This window comes from Pelmatolapia mariae, linkage group LG3_W (assembly GCF_036321145.2).
Source record: "Pelmatolapia mariae isolate MD_Pm_ZW linkage group LG3_W, Pm_UMD_F_2, whole genome shotgun sequence".
NCBI lineage: Eukaryota > Metazoa > Chordata > Actinopteri > Cichliformes > Cichlidae > Pelmatolapia > Pelmatolapia mariae.
The window spans coordinates 88,497,305-88,510,742 of record NC_086229.1 but is presented as its reverse complement, the minus strand read 5'-3'; the positions used below and the strand labels follow the sequence as shown (position 1 = coordinate 88,510,742).

Below are 13,438 nucleotides of genomic sequence, written 5' to 3'. Positions count from 1 at the left end.
TTACTCTGGTTTCATTTTTCTCTTTGACCTCCGGCAGCAGAGGAGCCTACAAACAAAGACCAAAGCCCAGATGAAAATTCCAGTTATGGCTATGAATAAAGCAGCCACATCCAGACAGAAGTAGGAATACCAAGGCAGATGAAAACCTGCTGACTGTAGGTGAGGTGCTCCTTTGTTCCTGATGACATATTCAATCCAAAAGATGGCAGTGTCCATTGGAGTCATTGGCTTGTCACGGTGTAGCTGGGACAGATGCTGCATGTTATTGTGGAAAGAGGGATTCTCAAGAACATCCTTGAGAGCGCACAGGAAGTCTTCTTTGGTCAGTGAGTAGGCCTCTACAACCCGAGCTGCACCACGCACCTTCAGCCGGAGTAAGTTGTCAAACTGGTCAAAGAGGAGTGGGAGGCCCACAACAGGAACACTGTGGTAGATGGCTTCATACATGCCATTGCTGCCTCCATGGGACACAAAGGCACGAGTCTTGGGGTGTCCCAGGAGGTCATTCTGAGGTAGCCACTCCAACAGCAGGGTGTTGTTTCCAAGAGATGAAGGTTTTTCACCCACAAAACGCCAAATCACCTTCTGAGGGAGCTCAGCAAAAGCAGCAGCGATGGCCTCTGTGACCTTGCGAGGTAGGGCTGATATAAATGTCCCCAGAGACATGACAACCACACCGTGTTCTCCGGAGCTTTGCATGAATGCTTCCAGCTCAGCGGGAAGGGGATGGGCCTTTTTGCAGTGGAAGCCCCCTATATATACTACATTAGGCATTGTGGGCCGAGGGAACTCAAAGACAAAATCTGCCCTGAACAGCCAGATATCAGCTCTACGCTGTAAAGACAGCAAATCAGTACCAGGAGGGAAGTGTCGTTGGAGCAGGTCTGAGTAGGCAGGATTTATGATCAAGTGCTGTGCAATGACATTATAAAGATAATGCAGCATATTTTTGGTTCTTTCCAGAAAGTCCATCTGATCATGGAGCTCACTTCCTGACACAGGGACATATGAGATAGGAGAGGGAGCTATGGTGAAATGACCTTCTCCAGTATAAATAAAGCGCACATTAAAAACCATAGGCAGCTTGAGGTAACTTCCAAGAAGCATCCCTATTGTCAGACCAGGGTCAGTTAACATTATGTCAAACTTGGTATCCTGTAGCTTCTGAATAAATACTGTGTCTTCTATTATTGTAGCAACTGATCTGGCCAAGATCTTGTGACCCTGATCTAACATGGACGTGATCAAGTACTGTTGGCAGAACGTGCGTATAAATGTAGGATAAGTGCGACAACCCATAACATCTTGTAACATTTTGTTGTAGTAGTTAATGTCTGACTCATCCGCAAGCGTGCTTATATTAATAGAAGTATAAATGGAAGAGTTATTAGGGATGTACGAGCTCTTTGCAGAGCGCAGAACTGTGATATTGTGGCCCCTGGAGTGTAACTGTTCAAGGATAATTTTCATGTTTATCCAGTGGCTACCATCGATGGGGACTACCAGAATGTCGCTGCTGCTACATGGAGGGGGCCTGAGAAGCAGGAAGCAGAGCACTGTCACAAACAGAGGGATGGAAAAACCGGACATTTCCTGGAAGAAATAATAGAAACAAAGAATCAGACTTGTGACCTCAATAACTTATAACCTGTTAGCATTCACTGAGTCACTGGTGAAGGACCTAAGATTCAGACTGGTTTTTGTTTGAACCCCACATTCAATAAGCAAATGTTCGTGAAGTAACTAGGGCCGATTATCCGCTCAGTTTACCTATAGTGCAATATAATATAATTTTATAATTACTCCAAGAGTCTATCCAGGTCCCAGTTAAGGTTCATGACTTAGCCAAGTCACTGGTGAAGCATCTAAGATTCAAAATGGGTTTTTTGTTGTTGTTTTTTTAGCAATATGCTAAATAAGCATATGTTCAGAAACTAACTAGGGCCAATAATTGAAACTTTGTCATGTCCTTCAATAGGCTGTTCATGCTCAAAAGCCATCCAATGTGGCTGAATTAAAACAGTTTGGTAGAAATTGGTTTGCTACTTTAGCAATTTACCAGTATTATGCCATTTTTGTTGCATCCAGGGTCCTCAGTTCAAAAAGAACTCTGCAGGAGACCCAGGTGGAAGCTTTAGAATCCTTTACTTCGGCAGAGTCATCATAAGCCAGTAGAGGTTATATTATTATACTAATTCTGAAGCAATTCTTTTGCTCTCAGGATTTTTATACTTAAGATAAATATTCTGTTCATCCCTGCACTCACATAAGATACTTAGTCATATTTTGCCTATTACTCAGCTTTCTGACTTTCTTATAGCTGAATTAACAATAAACAGACATACATGTCAGTGACAGGCTCTGAAGCTACTCATCATGTTACAGATCAGAGTCTCTGGGTTTGGGGCTGTTGGGATCTTTCCAAGGGAAAAGAAAACATTGTATGTAAAAAAATAAATAAATTTTAAAAAAGATAGATCAATGCAATTTTCTCCTCAGAAGTTCTTCCATTTTCCAACTTCGTCAGAAGTGGCTCATGTGAGCTTTTTGCTACACAAGTGTGCAGCGTAAAGGCACCTTTGATTTTTTTTTTTCATGCAGATAATTGAGGAGCTTACTCTGTGTAAAACAAGTAACACATTATTAGTTACCTGTGATTAGCTCAGTAATGCATTAGATTACAGCGGTACAGAAAAAGTTCCTGCAAGTAGTTTGAGATGTGTTACATCAAGGGATGGGAATCTAGACCAGGTTTGCAGTAGTCCAGTTCCTTGGAACTGTAAGCCTGCCTGTCTGCTGATCCGACATATTGGTTCCCCTTGTATTTGTGCTACACTCAGATTTCAGTTTGTGTACTTAGGAGGAAAGTAGTGACAGAGTCTGCAGCGTGGATATATACATTACTTTTGTTTTTATTGCACAAAAGGATGAAAGTGTGATGGTAAAGTGGAAACTGCATGCAGGAGAGAAACTGCTGCGTTATGCTGCGTAACACAAGTTCAGCTAACATGCACAGACGGTATGCTAATGCTAGGCTAGCCAAGAACCCAGAGGAAATGCAAACCCCAGCCCAGAAGCCACAGCTTAAATTTTGCTGCAGCCTCTGTTTCTACCCGTTCATGTAGAGTAGAATCACCGTGGTGATTGTTGTGTCTTTATGCTGTGTTTTATCGTTGCTTTGTGTTTTGAGCTTTGTGTTCATATCTAAATACTAAAAGAAAGATCATATTTGTGTCCTAATTAGGGCAGTGATTTGTGTTGATGTGTAGGGCTGTAGCCTACAGATTTATGTTATTAAATGGTCGTTATGAGACAATGTGTTTCAGGTCATTTTACGGAGTAACATGAACGCAATCTAACAAGGGTGGGGAGGGGTGGGAGGGTGTTAAGTACCAACATTCACAAACATTTGACCACACAGCATGCAATTAATTTGTATGAAGGAAATGTCTTCTTAGCGATGGTGGTGACTCTCAAAGCAGAGCCAATGAGAACCCAGTCAATAAGAGAATTGATAATGGATTTAGAATCGCTAAATTCTTATGTTATGGTCCTGGATATTTGAATAAGGATTTTGAGGGGCAAATCCTTATTCTGAGTTAGGAATATCTTTACCCAGATAGCAAGGAAACATTGAAACAATGTTGAGTCAATATCAGGCGACGTCATTGAACCAACGTTGAGATCTGACGTTGACCCAACGTCACTCTTGCACCCATTTTTAACGTTGAAACAACGTCAGGTTTTGATGTTGAATCAATGTTGAAACCTGACATTGATTCGACGTTATATTTTCTAACACTGTTGACATTGAAACAATGTCAGATTCTGATATTGAAACACTGTTGAGCTATGGTGTTGATTTTCCACCTCTTTCGCACAGTTGCTTTTTATTGAAAAAAAACAAAAAACCAAAAAAGGTCAATAGACATGTATCATTTGCAAAATACTTTATTAAAAGACAAAGTTTCCTATTTACATTTCTATGTTTCACGTCACTTTTTATTATTTACTCCGGGATGGGGATGGATGATGTGCTTCCTGCGCGCCACCCGTACGATCTGGAGCATATCTGAGCCATTTCTGGACTGCTTGAGCAAAGACCAACTCAGACATAGAGTTCGCCCCTACCTGCTGCGCCAGGCCATCTAGGACAAAAAATAGACACACACACAAAAAAAGGGAATTAGAGCACATGAATAAGCTCTTGTTAATTGTCTTCAGCAGGGAGAAAGTATGTAAACTCCTAGGCTGATAAACATGAAAGTCACCAGGCAGAAATCAGCAAACTGCCGCATTTGATTCCCAAAGAGCTATAAGCTGAAAATGTGATATGTCTTAGCATGGTGTGCCGTGTATCCTTTAAAAAAAAGAAAACATGGGGTCGTCGGGCTGTACAAAGTGTACAACCCGAGGACAAAACAAGCCGAAGACCAAAGACTCCATCTCCAGATTAACCGGACATGAAAGTCTTGTTATTAAGAAAGACAAAGTAATATAGCAAAAAACAGACATAGGAAATGTGAAACGCACCCAGCACATCAATTGATCCCTTTATTGTTCACTTTAGGCTCATAAAACTACAATAAATGTTAAAACTTACCAAATATGCATCTGCACGGCGCTGTCTCTTTAAATGCCCTTTTTTGCTTTGTCTGGTCCTTGTTTTTTTTCCCCTGTCCAGTTGAGTACAGAGGCCAGCTCCTTTGTAATGGCATAAACCATTACACGGCGGACTCGCACCTCCAGTGTGGTCCAGCAGCACCAATCAACGCAAAGCGTCTCACCTATAGACACATTTTATGAGATGGAATTAGCGTGTCTCATGTCTTAAATGTGTATGCAAGTGCTTGTGTGTTTACTTCATGTAATTGATGATAGAAACATGTCATTTAGTTTTCCCTAAAGCCTGATTTTCAAGTCATACAAAGAATAAACCAAAGTATTGGCAGTGCAATGTATTTCTATTCCCTTTGGTTGGATATTCATTTGTTAGTTCTTGTAACTGCTAAAAGTGTTTACTAGTTTTTGCCTGTCACATATATTTGTTATACCATGTAAACTGTGAAATTCCAAGATTTTCAAACTTGCCTTGTAATAGTGGCCTCACAGAGTCTCTGGAATCTACAGAAAAAAAAAATCACAACAAGATGACATTCAGGAGTATAAATTGGGTTTTCTTTTTAGATAAGAGTACAATGACATTGTGATGCAGCTTTAAAGCTTTTTTAAAAGCATACCATCTATAGGGAAGACATCAGACTCTGCATGCTGGCGAGATCGCAAAGCTGTGTCGGTTTGTGCCGGAGTGGCGAAAGGTGCCGGAAGCTGGGTGGGGCATTATGATGGTTGCTATCAGTGGGCTGGGGGGCAGACTGCGGAGTGATGAGGGCTGTTTAGAAAAAGATAATTTTTTAAGTATTTAAGAATACAGACAACTTGTCAAAAAAGTTTCCTCGTGTCAGACACAGATATGTACACAGACACTAGACAGTATTTTATTACCTGGTATTTTCACTCGAGGGGCCTGGGGAAACCGTTTTTTTGTAGGCTGCTCATCCTCTGAGTCCGTATATGTGTACAGGGGATTTGGTCTAAAGAAAAGAAATTAAAAACGGTCTTAAGTAATTGTAAATATGCTTTTGGCATATTGTTTCCTAAAGTTAGTTTGATTTCTAACAACACACACAGGAAACAGAGACGTGCAAGAAGGTACAGCATACAATGAATTTTTGAAGTGCACAAGTGTACACGGCTTTGCATTTTTAAAAAGTTTACAAACTTCCACTTTTTGGACTATATTATGTGGTGATATTGCAGTATGCAAGCACCACAGATATGTATAAAAGACAAGATCATAAATTCTTAACAATCAAAGATATGTTTGTGAATATAAAGGTTTTACTTGTGCTTTCTTTTAAGACTGGTCTGGGTTTCTTCTTCGGACTGAAGGTCAGACGTATCACAGCGTTCACGTGGATATCTCTGAAGACTGCGTTCTGCTTCGTGAAATGTGCCTGGAAATACAAACACAATGTACGGCCAGACATACATTACGTGTGGACAAAAGGTGCAAACGCATAGAAAAATCAGCGGTTTCAAAAATACCCTGGTACGTGTGGATGTAGCCTTATTCATTATTCAAGGCACAAACGGAAAGTCATGTACGCATGCAACGTAAAGTTAGGTGAGCGTGCAACGTACAGTCACGCATGCTGCGTGAGCATTCAAACTGAGTCTAAAGTTTTCGTGTGGGCATTGAAGCGAGTGCTCTCCAATCATCAAAAGTAACAAAGTCATTGAACACGTTTGTACAGTTAACTTTACGTTTATCAATCATATATCACAGATTTAGAATTTTTTGTAGTACTAAGCAACTACAGAGCGAAAGTCTGGGTCAAGCGCCGAGGCGACGGCAAGAACAAAGGAAACCTCGAAGCGTTAAAGCTAGCTTTGTAAGGGAATATAACGAAGAAATTATGAAACGAAAATGTTTTCTTTGTTGATATACTTTGTTCGCAGTGCAATTTATTTGTTGCCGGATTGTAAGAAGTAGACACAATTTAAATAACAGTAAAAAAAAACTCGTTAATGTACAACATTAACAAGTTTTTTTTTACTGTTATTCAAATGCAAACATGGAAATACCGAGTAGGAAAAAAAAATCATTCATTCTTACCTTATACTAATCATGGTGCAGGCCAGTGCAGTGCATGAACTGATGCCTTCTCCGGTCAATTCCGCTGAGAGTAAATTAAATGTCCCGCTCTACTGTAGAAGACAATGAATACCGGGGGAGGGGGGGGGATGTACCAATGTGAGAGGGGTGCTGCGGAATAGTCCAAGTGATCGCTGCTTTAATTTCCTGGTCAACTATACATAAATTGCGCGTAGACACGATTTTTTAAAGCTGGTGAACTAGACCAAGTCATTGATAACAGATGAACAATAAATCTACTTTCTCTGGTACTTTATACCCGATCAGTTGCAATGCAATTTAATGCTCAACTACAAATCGATGGTTTTTGATGGTGACCGGAGCCGAATGATCGTCAACTATAAATAGACGTTTTCTCGATGTTGTTGTTGTCACCTGGTCGACTATAAATAGATCAAATATCAATGACAAAAAAACAACGGTGAATCAACATCGTTACAACGTCTCTATAGTAAGACCGTCGGTTTACCACAGTATTTCAACGTTGTTACAACATTGGCATTTCAACCCCGACCATATACGACGGTTCGGATGAAAAATCAACATAGATTCAATGTCGTCTTGCTATCTGGGTAGTTTTGTATTCTTGCTTGTCTTTAGTTTTTGTAATGATTTATGTTTGAAGTCTTACAATTTTCTGATAGTGATTTTAATCGTTTGTTCTCTGTATCATGCCGGGGTGTTCTCCAGTCCTATCTCTGTGCCTGTCTGGTCCCTCTGTGCCCAGTTTCTGTAGCTGGTCATGTTTCTGTTGATTCTTCCCTTGTCTTTGCCAAGTTTATATGTCTCAGTGTTAGTTTTCTGTTAACAGTCGTTCATCTCATGTGCGTTCAGTTTTGCTTCCTATGTCTTGTCAGTTAGATTCTTTTCTGTTGTGCCTTGTTTTCTCCAGCTGTCTTTCACCTCCCAAATTACCTCATGTGTGTATTTAAGTCCTCTGTTTCGCTGTGTTCTTTGTCGTCATTCTTTCCCTCATTGCTGTGTGCTCTCTTGGCCGTGTATTCTGTGTTCCTTTATAATCTGAGTCATAGTTTAGTTTAGCATTTTGTAGAACTCAGGTTTGTTAGAGTACAGCCATAAAGCTGCCTTCCTGTGTTATGCCTCGCCTCCAGAGCTCTGAATTTTGAGTCCATTGCCTACCACACAGCAGCATCATGAAATCTTTTCAAATCCTATTCCTAGTTATTCCTGACACTAATGTCCATATAGCAAAATAAGTATTCAATCATATAAGACATTAAGACATTTATATTAAACAGTTTATTAACCCTTTAAGACCTACCATAGAACCAAGTCCGCCAGAGCTTATATTATATTTTTACATGTTGTAGTGCCATTTTTGGGAGCATTTCAAGTTGCTATACATCAATACAACCGTTATAGCCCAAATTTTAATAATATGTATGGATTAAGTGCATAGTAATTACATAAATTGCAAAAAAGTGCAATAAACTACAAAATAATTGAAAATCATTTTTGTTTTTTTAACATATATTTCTAGTTAGAGAAATGTAAGAGGCTTATCCCTCAAAACTGTAAATACAAAAAAGTTGCACAAAATAGTTTCCCACCACAGGAAATTTATTTTGAGTGTCTTCATGGTTTTATTTTTGAGATACACCAATTTTTATAAACTGCAGGAAAAACGAAAATAAAAATTATAGTGCAAATTTGCAAATAAGCAGCATATGCATCAAAATAAACTATTTCCAGCAGTGCAATATGAGTCCAAAGCATCCCAGAAACGACACAGAAAGTCATAAAGTCAAAGATAACTTTTAAAAACACCAGTACAGGCTCATGAGGCCCTGATGGTAAAAAAAATTACATTTCCGCGAAAATGACGTCACTTCCGGTTTCGGGCAGGTCATGGCGGACATGTGAAAGTTCGCGCTGACGTCTATTCCAACCTAGGAAGTGTTATGAACAGCTGATCGGATCGGCAAAGCTATATGTTTCTGGAATATTATGTTTTTGTTGCTGCAAGCGCTTTTTATGCAGTTTTTGCAAAGCTATATGTGGAAGGAAACTGTGACCTAGGACAAGCTGATGGCATAAGATGTAAGTACAACTCCTCCGGTTTCATATGCAAAAAAAAATATTGCGCTAGCTTACGTGGTTGCAGAGCTACCAGGATTTAAAAATAGTTACGCAAAACAGAGCGTGCCCGCTCCGACCGGTTTTAAAGGGTTAAAGGCGCTATTAGGGGGCTATACAAATATATAGTACCTCAGACTTCACTTTTCCAACAGTCTATAATCTGTGGCTGGAATTCTTCACACATCCACCCTCTAATCTTTAAACATATTTCAAATAGTTGCGTTCACCTTTGTGCATTACACTGTATAAAATCCCCACTTTCAGTGACATGTAAAGCACTAAAATAATACACAAATAAAGTTGTATTCATTTTTAAGTGAATATTGTTAAATTATAATAGAGCTTACCTGTTTCTTCCAAAAGTTTGACTTCCAAAAAGTGCTACGCAAACCGAGATACTGTGTGATATGTTTTTTCCTGTTGTTTTACCTTTTAAACAAACAGGCCAGGTCAAGTCAGTATGTAGACAACAGGTAACTCGGAGTTCTGTGGTTGTGCTTTAAATATGTCACATATTATCGTTTTTCTTGTCCTTCATCCAGGTGTCTGCTAGTTATCAGATGGAATTTTGTTTGGTTTAGTACAAAATTACCCCTCACCTTCTCTCCTGATTTGCTCAAAATTATTAATCATTTTCTAGAGGAAGGTTTAGTGACATCTTATCCATGTGAGAGCCCAATTCAACAGGTTTCTATTCTGATTCTCAAAGTCTACTGAGCAAAATTAACTTTTTGTACAAAAATCTAGTCACTTAGGAGACACTTAGGAGTTAAGTCAGTAGTAAGACATTTTTTTAACTGTCCTAATGGAATTGGGTTGCCATTTAATTAGTGCATTCTGAACTTACTGACCAGTCAAAACACTGACAAAAAGCTTTGCTCTTTAAATCACACAGATTGTTGGGGAAACCTGCAACAAACCTTATAAACAGTACAGGGTGGGCCATTTATATGGATACACCGTAATAACATGGGAATGGTTGGTGATATTAAAGTCCTGTTTGTGGCACATTAGTATATGTGAGGGGGCAAACTCCTCAAGATGGGTGGTGACCATGGTGGCCATTTAGAAGTCGGCCATCTTGGATACAACTTTTGTTTTTTCAATAGGAAGAGGGCCATGTGACACATCAAACTTATTGGTAATGTCACAAGAAAAACAATGGTGTGCTTGGTTTCAATGTAACTTTATTCTTTCATGAGTTATTTACAAGTTTCTCTTTGTTCACAGCCATTGACATGTTGAAGAGGTTAACACGTGAGGAGCAGATCAAAATTGTGTTGATATCTGGTGAACGCAGTAACCAGGTCATTGCAGCAGATTTCAATGCAAGACACCCTACGAGACCACCCACCTCCCATGCTACAGTTAGCTAACTGCTTGCTAAGTTTCGTGAAACTGGTTCAGTGTTGGATTTGCCAAAATGTGGACGCAAGAAAACTGTCACTAATGAAGAAACATCAGTGGCTGTCCTAGCTTCATTCAGCAAGAGCCCACAGCGTAGCACTCGCCGCATGTCACTGGAGAGTGGCATTAGTCGAACATCCCTTCGGCAGATATTAGCTACTCACAAATGGCACCCTTACAAACTCCAGCTACTGCAGCATCTCAACGAGGATGACCCAGATCGGCGCACAGAATTTGCAGAATGGGCAAAACAAAAATTGGAACAGGACCCTCAGCTCACGCAGAAGATTTTGTTCAGTGATGAGGCAAACTTTTATGTGAATGGTGAAGTTAACAAACAAAACCACCGCTATTGGTCTGACACTAACCCACATTGGATGGATCCCTCCAAGGTTTGGTGTGGTATACGGGGTACAACGATGGTGGGTCCATTCTTCATCAATGGAAACCTCAAGGCCACTGGATATTTGAAATTGCTACATGATGATGTGTTTCCCTCTTTGTGCACTGAAGCTGGCACGTTCCCTGAGTTTTTCCAGCAAGATGGATACTGGATGCCTGTGCTGGCATTTCTCCTGCGGTGTTGCTATCAGTGGGAGAAGAGGGTTGCATTGACAATTCAACACAATGGGCAGCACATTGAACACATTTTATAAGTGGTCAGAAACTTGTAAATAACTCATGAAAGAATAAAGTTACGTTGAAACCAAGCACACCATTGTTTTTCTTGTGACATTACCAATAAGTTTGATGTGTCACATGGCCCTCTTCCTATTGAAAAAACAAAAGTTGTATCCAAGATGGCCGACTTCTAAATGGCCACCATGGTCACCACCCATCTTGAGGAGTTTGCCCCCTCACATATACTAATGTGCCACAAACAGGACTTTAATATCACCAACCATTCCCATTTTATTACGGTGTATCCATATAAATGGCCCACCCTGTACATTTGCACAATCACTGAATGAATGCTCAATGGTCAATGGTAACTTTATTGTCCCTAACGGGAAATTGATTTGCAGTATGTCCATACAGAAATATAAAAAACACAAACAAACAAACAAACACATCACATACACACAAAAAAATAATATAAGCCCTGAGAAAACAACCTAAATTTTATCAACAAAAAAGTGCAATGTGCAATGGCAACAACACTTATGGTTTAGTGTTATTAACCATGATAATAGCAGTAGGGGCTTTAATCAATTTTTGTCTTTACAGTGCCATGATCAGAACGGATCATGGCACTCTATGATGAAACCCTATATGATGAAACTATAGACCAGTTTTTTTTTAATTGTGTTGACTTACCAAGTAAAACAAGAGTTATGATAAATAATTTACGTGATGCATTTTCCTGAATACTGTAAGGCAAGTAAACAGTTTTTAATGGTGAAATATAAAGAAAAAAATCAAAAGTAGTCAAAAATGGCCAATTATATCCTGGAACCCAGAGGGTTACAATGCACTAACTTGTCATCATTAAGCAGCTTTTAAGCAGTCTGTGTCTTTTGTCCAATGTATGAGCTCTCAGAAACTGCCTTTCTTAGTACTTAATTGCAATTATTTCAATATTGGCTGAAAGATCAAGAAAAAAAGATCAGTTCCCTAAAGTGAGATTGAATGGTAATTATGTGAGGATGGAATACAGAGTCTCTGTATTATGGAAATATCACATTAAACATTTTGGTACCAAATTTTTTCTTTGATTACCAAAGACACTGTGTGGACCTACAAGGAGGAACAAACATATGCAATTAACTATTTTTTTTAAACATGGTTCATTACCATAGCTTTGAAAATTTCTTATATTAGCTGTGGCTGTCTCCACCGTGATGTACACACACATTACTTTAATAGGTAGGATTATTTCATTTGGGCCAGCATAGACGTTGTGAACAACTGCAAGAACCACAAGGACCAACAAACTGCAAGGTCTCAGAAAATGTCAAAAAGCCTTGTTTTTCTGTTTGCTAGCAGCTTAGTTTTCAGATCAGTTTACATTATAGAGCCTTGTAGGGTCATATTATCCAATTGACACTAGATCAATGTGGCACAGAGTTTTAAATTCTTACAGATTAGGTTGCAAAAGTGTTTATTTTATTAACCTAATAAACAATTTATTACCATATCACATGCATGTCATCATTATATCTGCTGAAATTCAATCTTTGACACTTCAATGAGTTTGTGTCCAAGGCTTAAGTAATCACCATGAAAAGAAGAAGCAAAATAATGTTAGAGGGAAATAAATAGTGACAATTTCTACTCAGCACGCTCTGGTTTGTTGCAATCACAACACAATCTCAGTGTTGCTCTCGTAATATAAAGTTTGCACACTAGAGTAAAGTTACGTTGCACTTTCACAGTTTCACAGGTTTTGCGCGATAGTTCGTTGATGTTTGCTTCAAAAGAAAAGCAAACTTATTTTCATTGTGAACAAACTCTCTCATTATGTTCAGAATTTAAGTCTGCGAAAAACTAGAGGGACTTTAAGCTTTAATTGTAGAAGGTTAAGCAGCACTGCCAACAAATGCACACAACAGTTTATAACCAATTATCACGAAAGATAATGCTTAGCATGCTTACCATTTCTAGCCACGTGCATAAAATTTGGTCAACACCAAACACCACTGGCGCAATGAGCTGATATCAGGGCATTTCCACATAACGTTCATTGGCACACTTAATGAGAGCAGAATGAATTCTCTCCGTAGTACCTGCTGCTCCATATTGTAACTTACTTAAAAACACCTATGCACCCTCAGTATCATGGTAGCAGGAACGTTTTGGGTTTAAGTTATGGATGCAGAGGCCATTCCTGCCAACAAACACATGCAAACACCACCATCCCACAAACACCCGCAGAGATATGACTGAAGTGATGTGTGATTCTTTTGGTGCTAAGCTAACAATATGCTGCCGAATACACTATTGCAGAAATACGATATTAAATACCAAGATGTACAATACAAATCTAAAACTTTTATTTGTGACCCACATGTAGAAAAACATTACAATAACACCTGATTGCAGTCTACAATGGGAAATCTCAAAACTAGCTAGCTTGACCTTGATGTTAGCATGACCTGGCGATAGCTGGGCTGACTCAGTTTATTACTTCAACAATAAAATGCAACTTATTTAGGAAGGCCACTTCATATCTAGCTCCCTACAGTACTTTCCTGTTGAATTATGGTTAGTTCT

The 13,438-nt window shown here is 39.2% G+C and overlaps 1 protein-coding gene and 1 long non-coding RNA gene across 2 annotated transcripts; both read right to left on the bottom strand.

Annotated features, from left to right (window-relative positions):
- LOC134619916 (UDP-glucuronosyltransferase 2C1-like) lies at positions 1-1,590 on the bottom strand. The gene has a single exon (XM_063465686.1). The coding sequence runs from the start codon at positions 1,588-1,590 to the stop codon at positions 1-3; it is 1,590 nt and encodes a 529-aa protein (XP_063321756.1).
- A 2,345-nt stretch (positions 1,591-3,935) lies between these two features.
- Positions 3,936-6,892, bottom strand: LOC134619942 (uncharacterized). Its single transcript, XR_010092058.2, has 7 exons — positions 6,680-6,892; positions 5,906-6,017; positions 5,506-5,594; positions 5,241-5,392; positions 5,092-5,124; positions 4,604-4,787; positions 3,936-4,148 (listed from the first exon to the last, which is right to left on the bottom strand). It is a non-coding gene; the product is annotated as an uncharacterized LOC134619942 (long non-coding RNA).
- Between the last annotated feature and the right edge of the window lie 6,546 nt (positions 6,893-13,438).

Bases quoted from the DNA above. Each gene is read 5' to 3' on its own strand.
- LOC134619916 (XM_063465686.1), bottom strand. From the start codon at position 1,590: ATGTCCGGTTTTTCCATCCCTCTGTTTGTGACAGTGCTCTGCTTCCTG.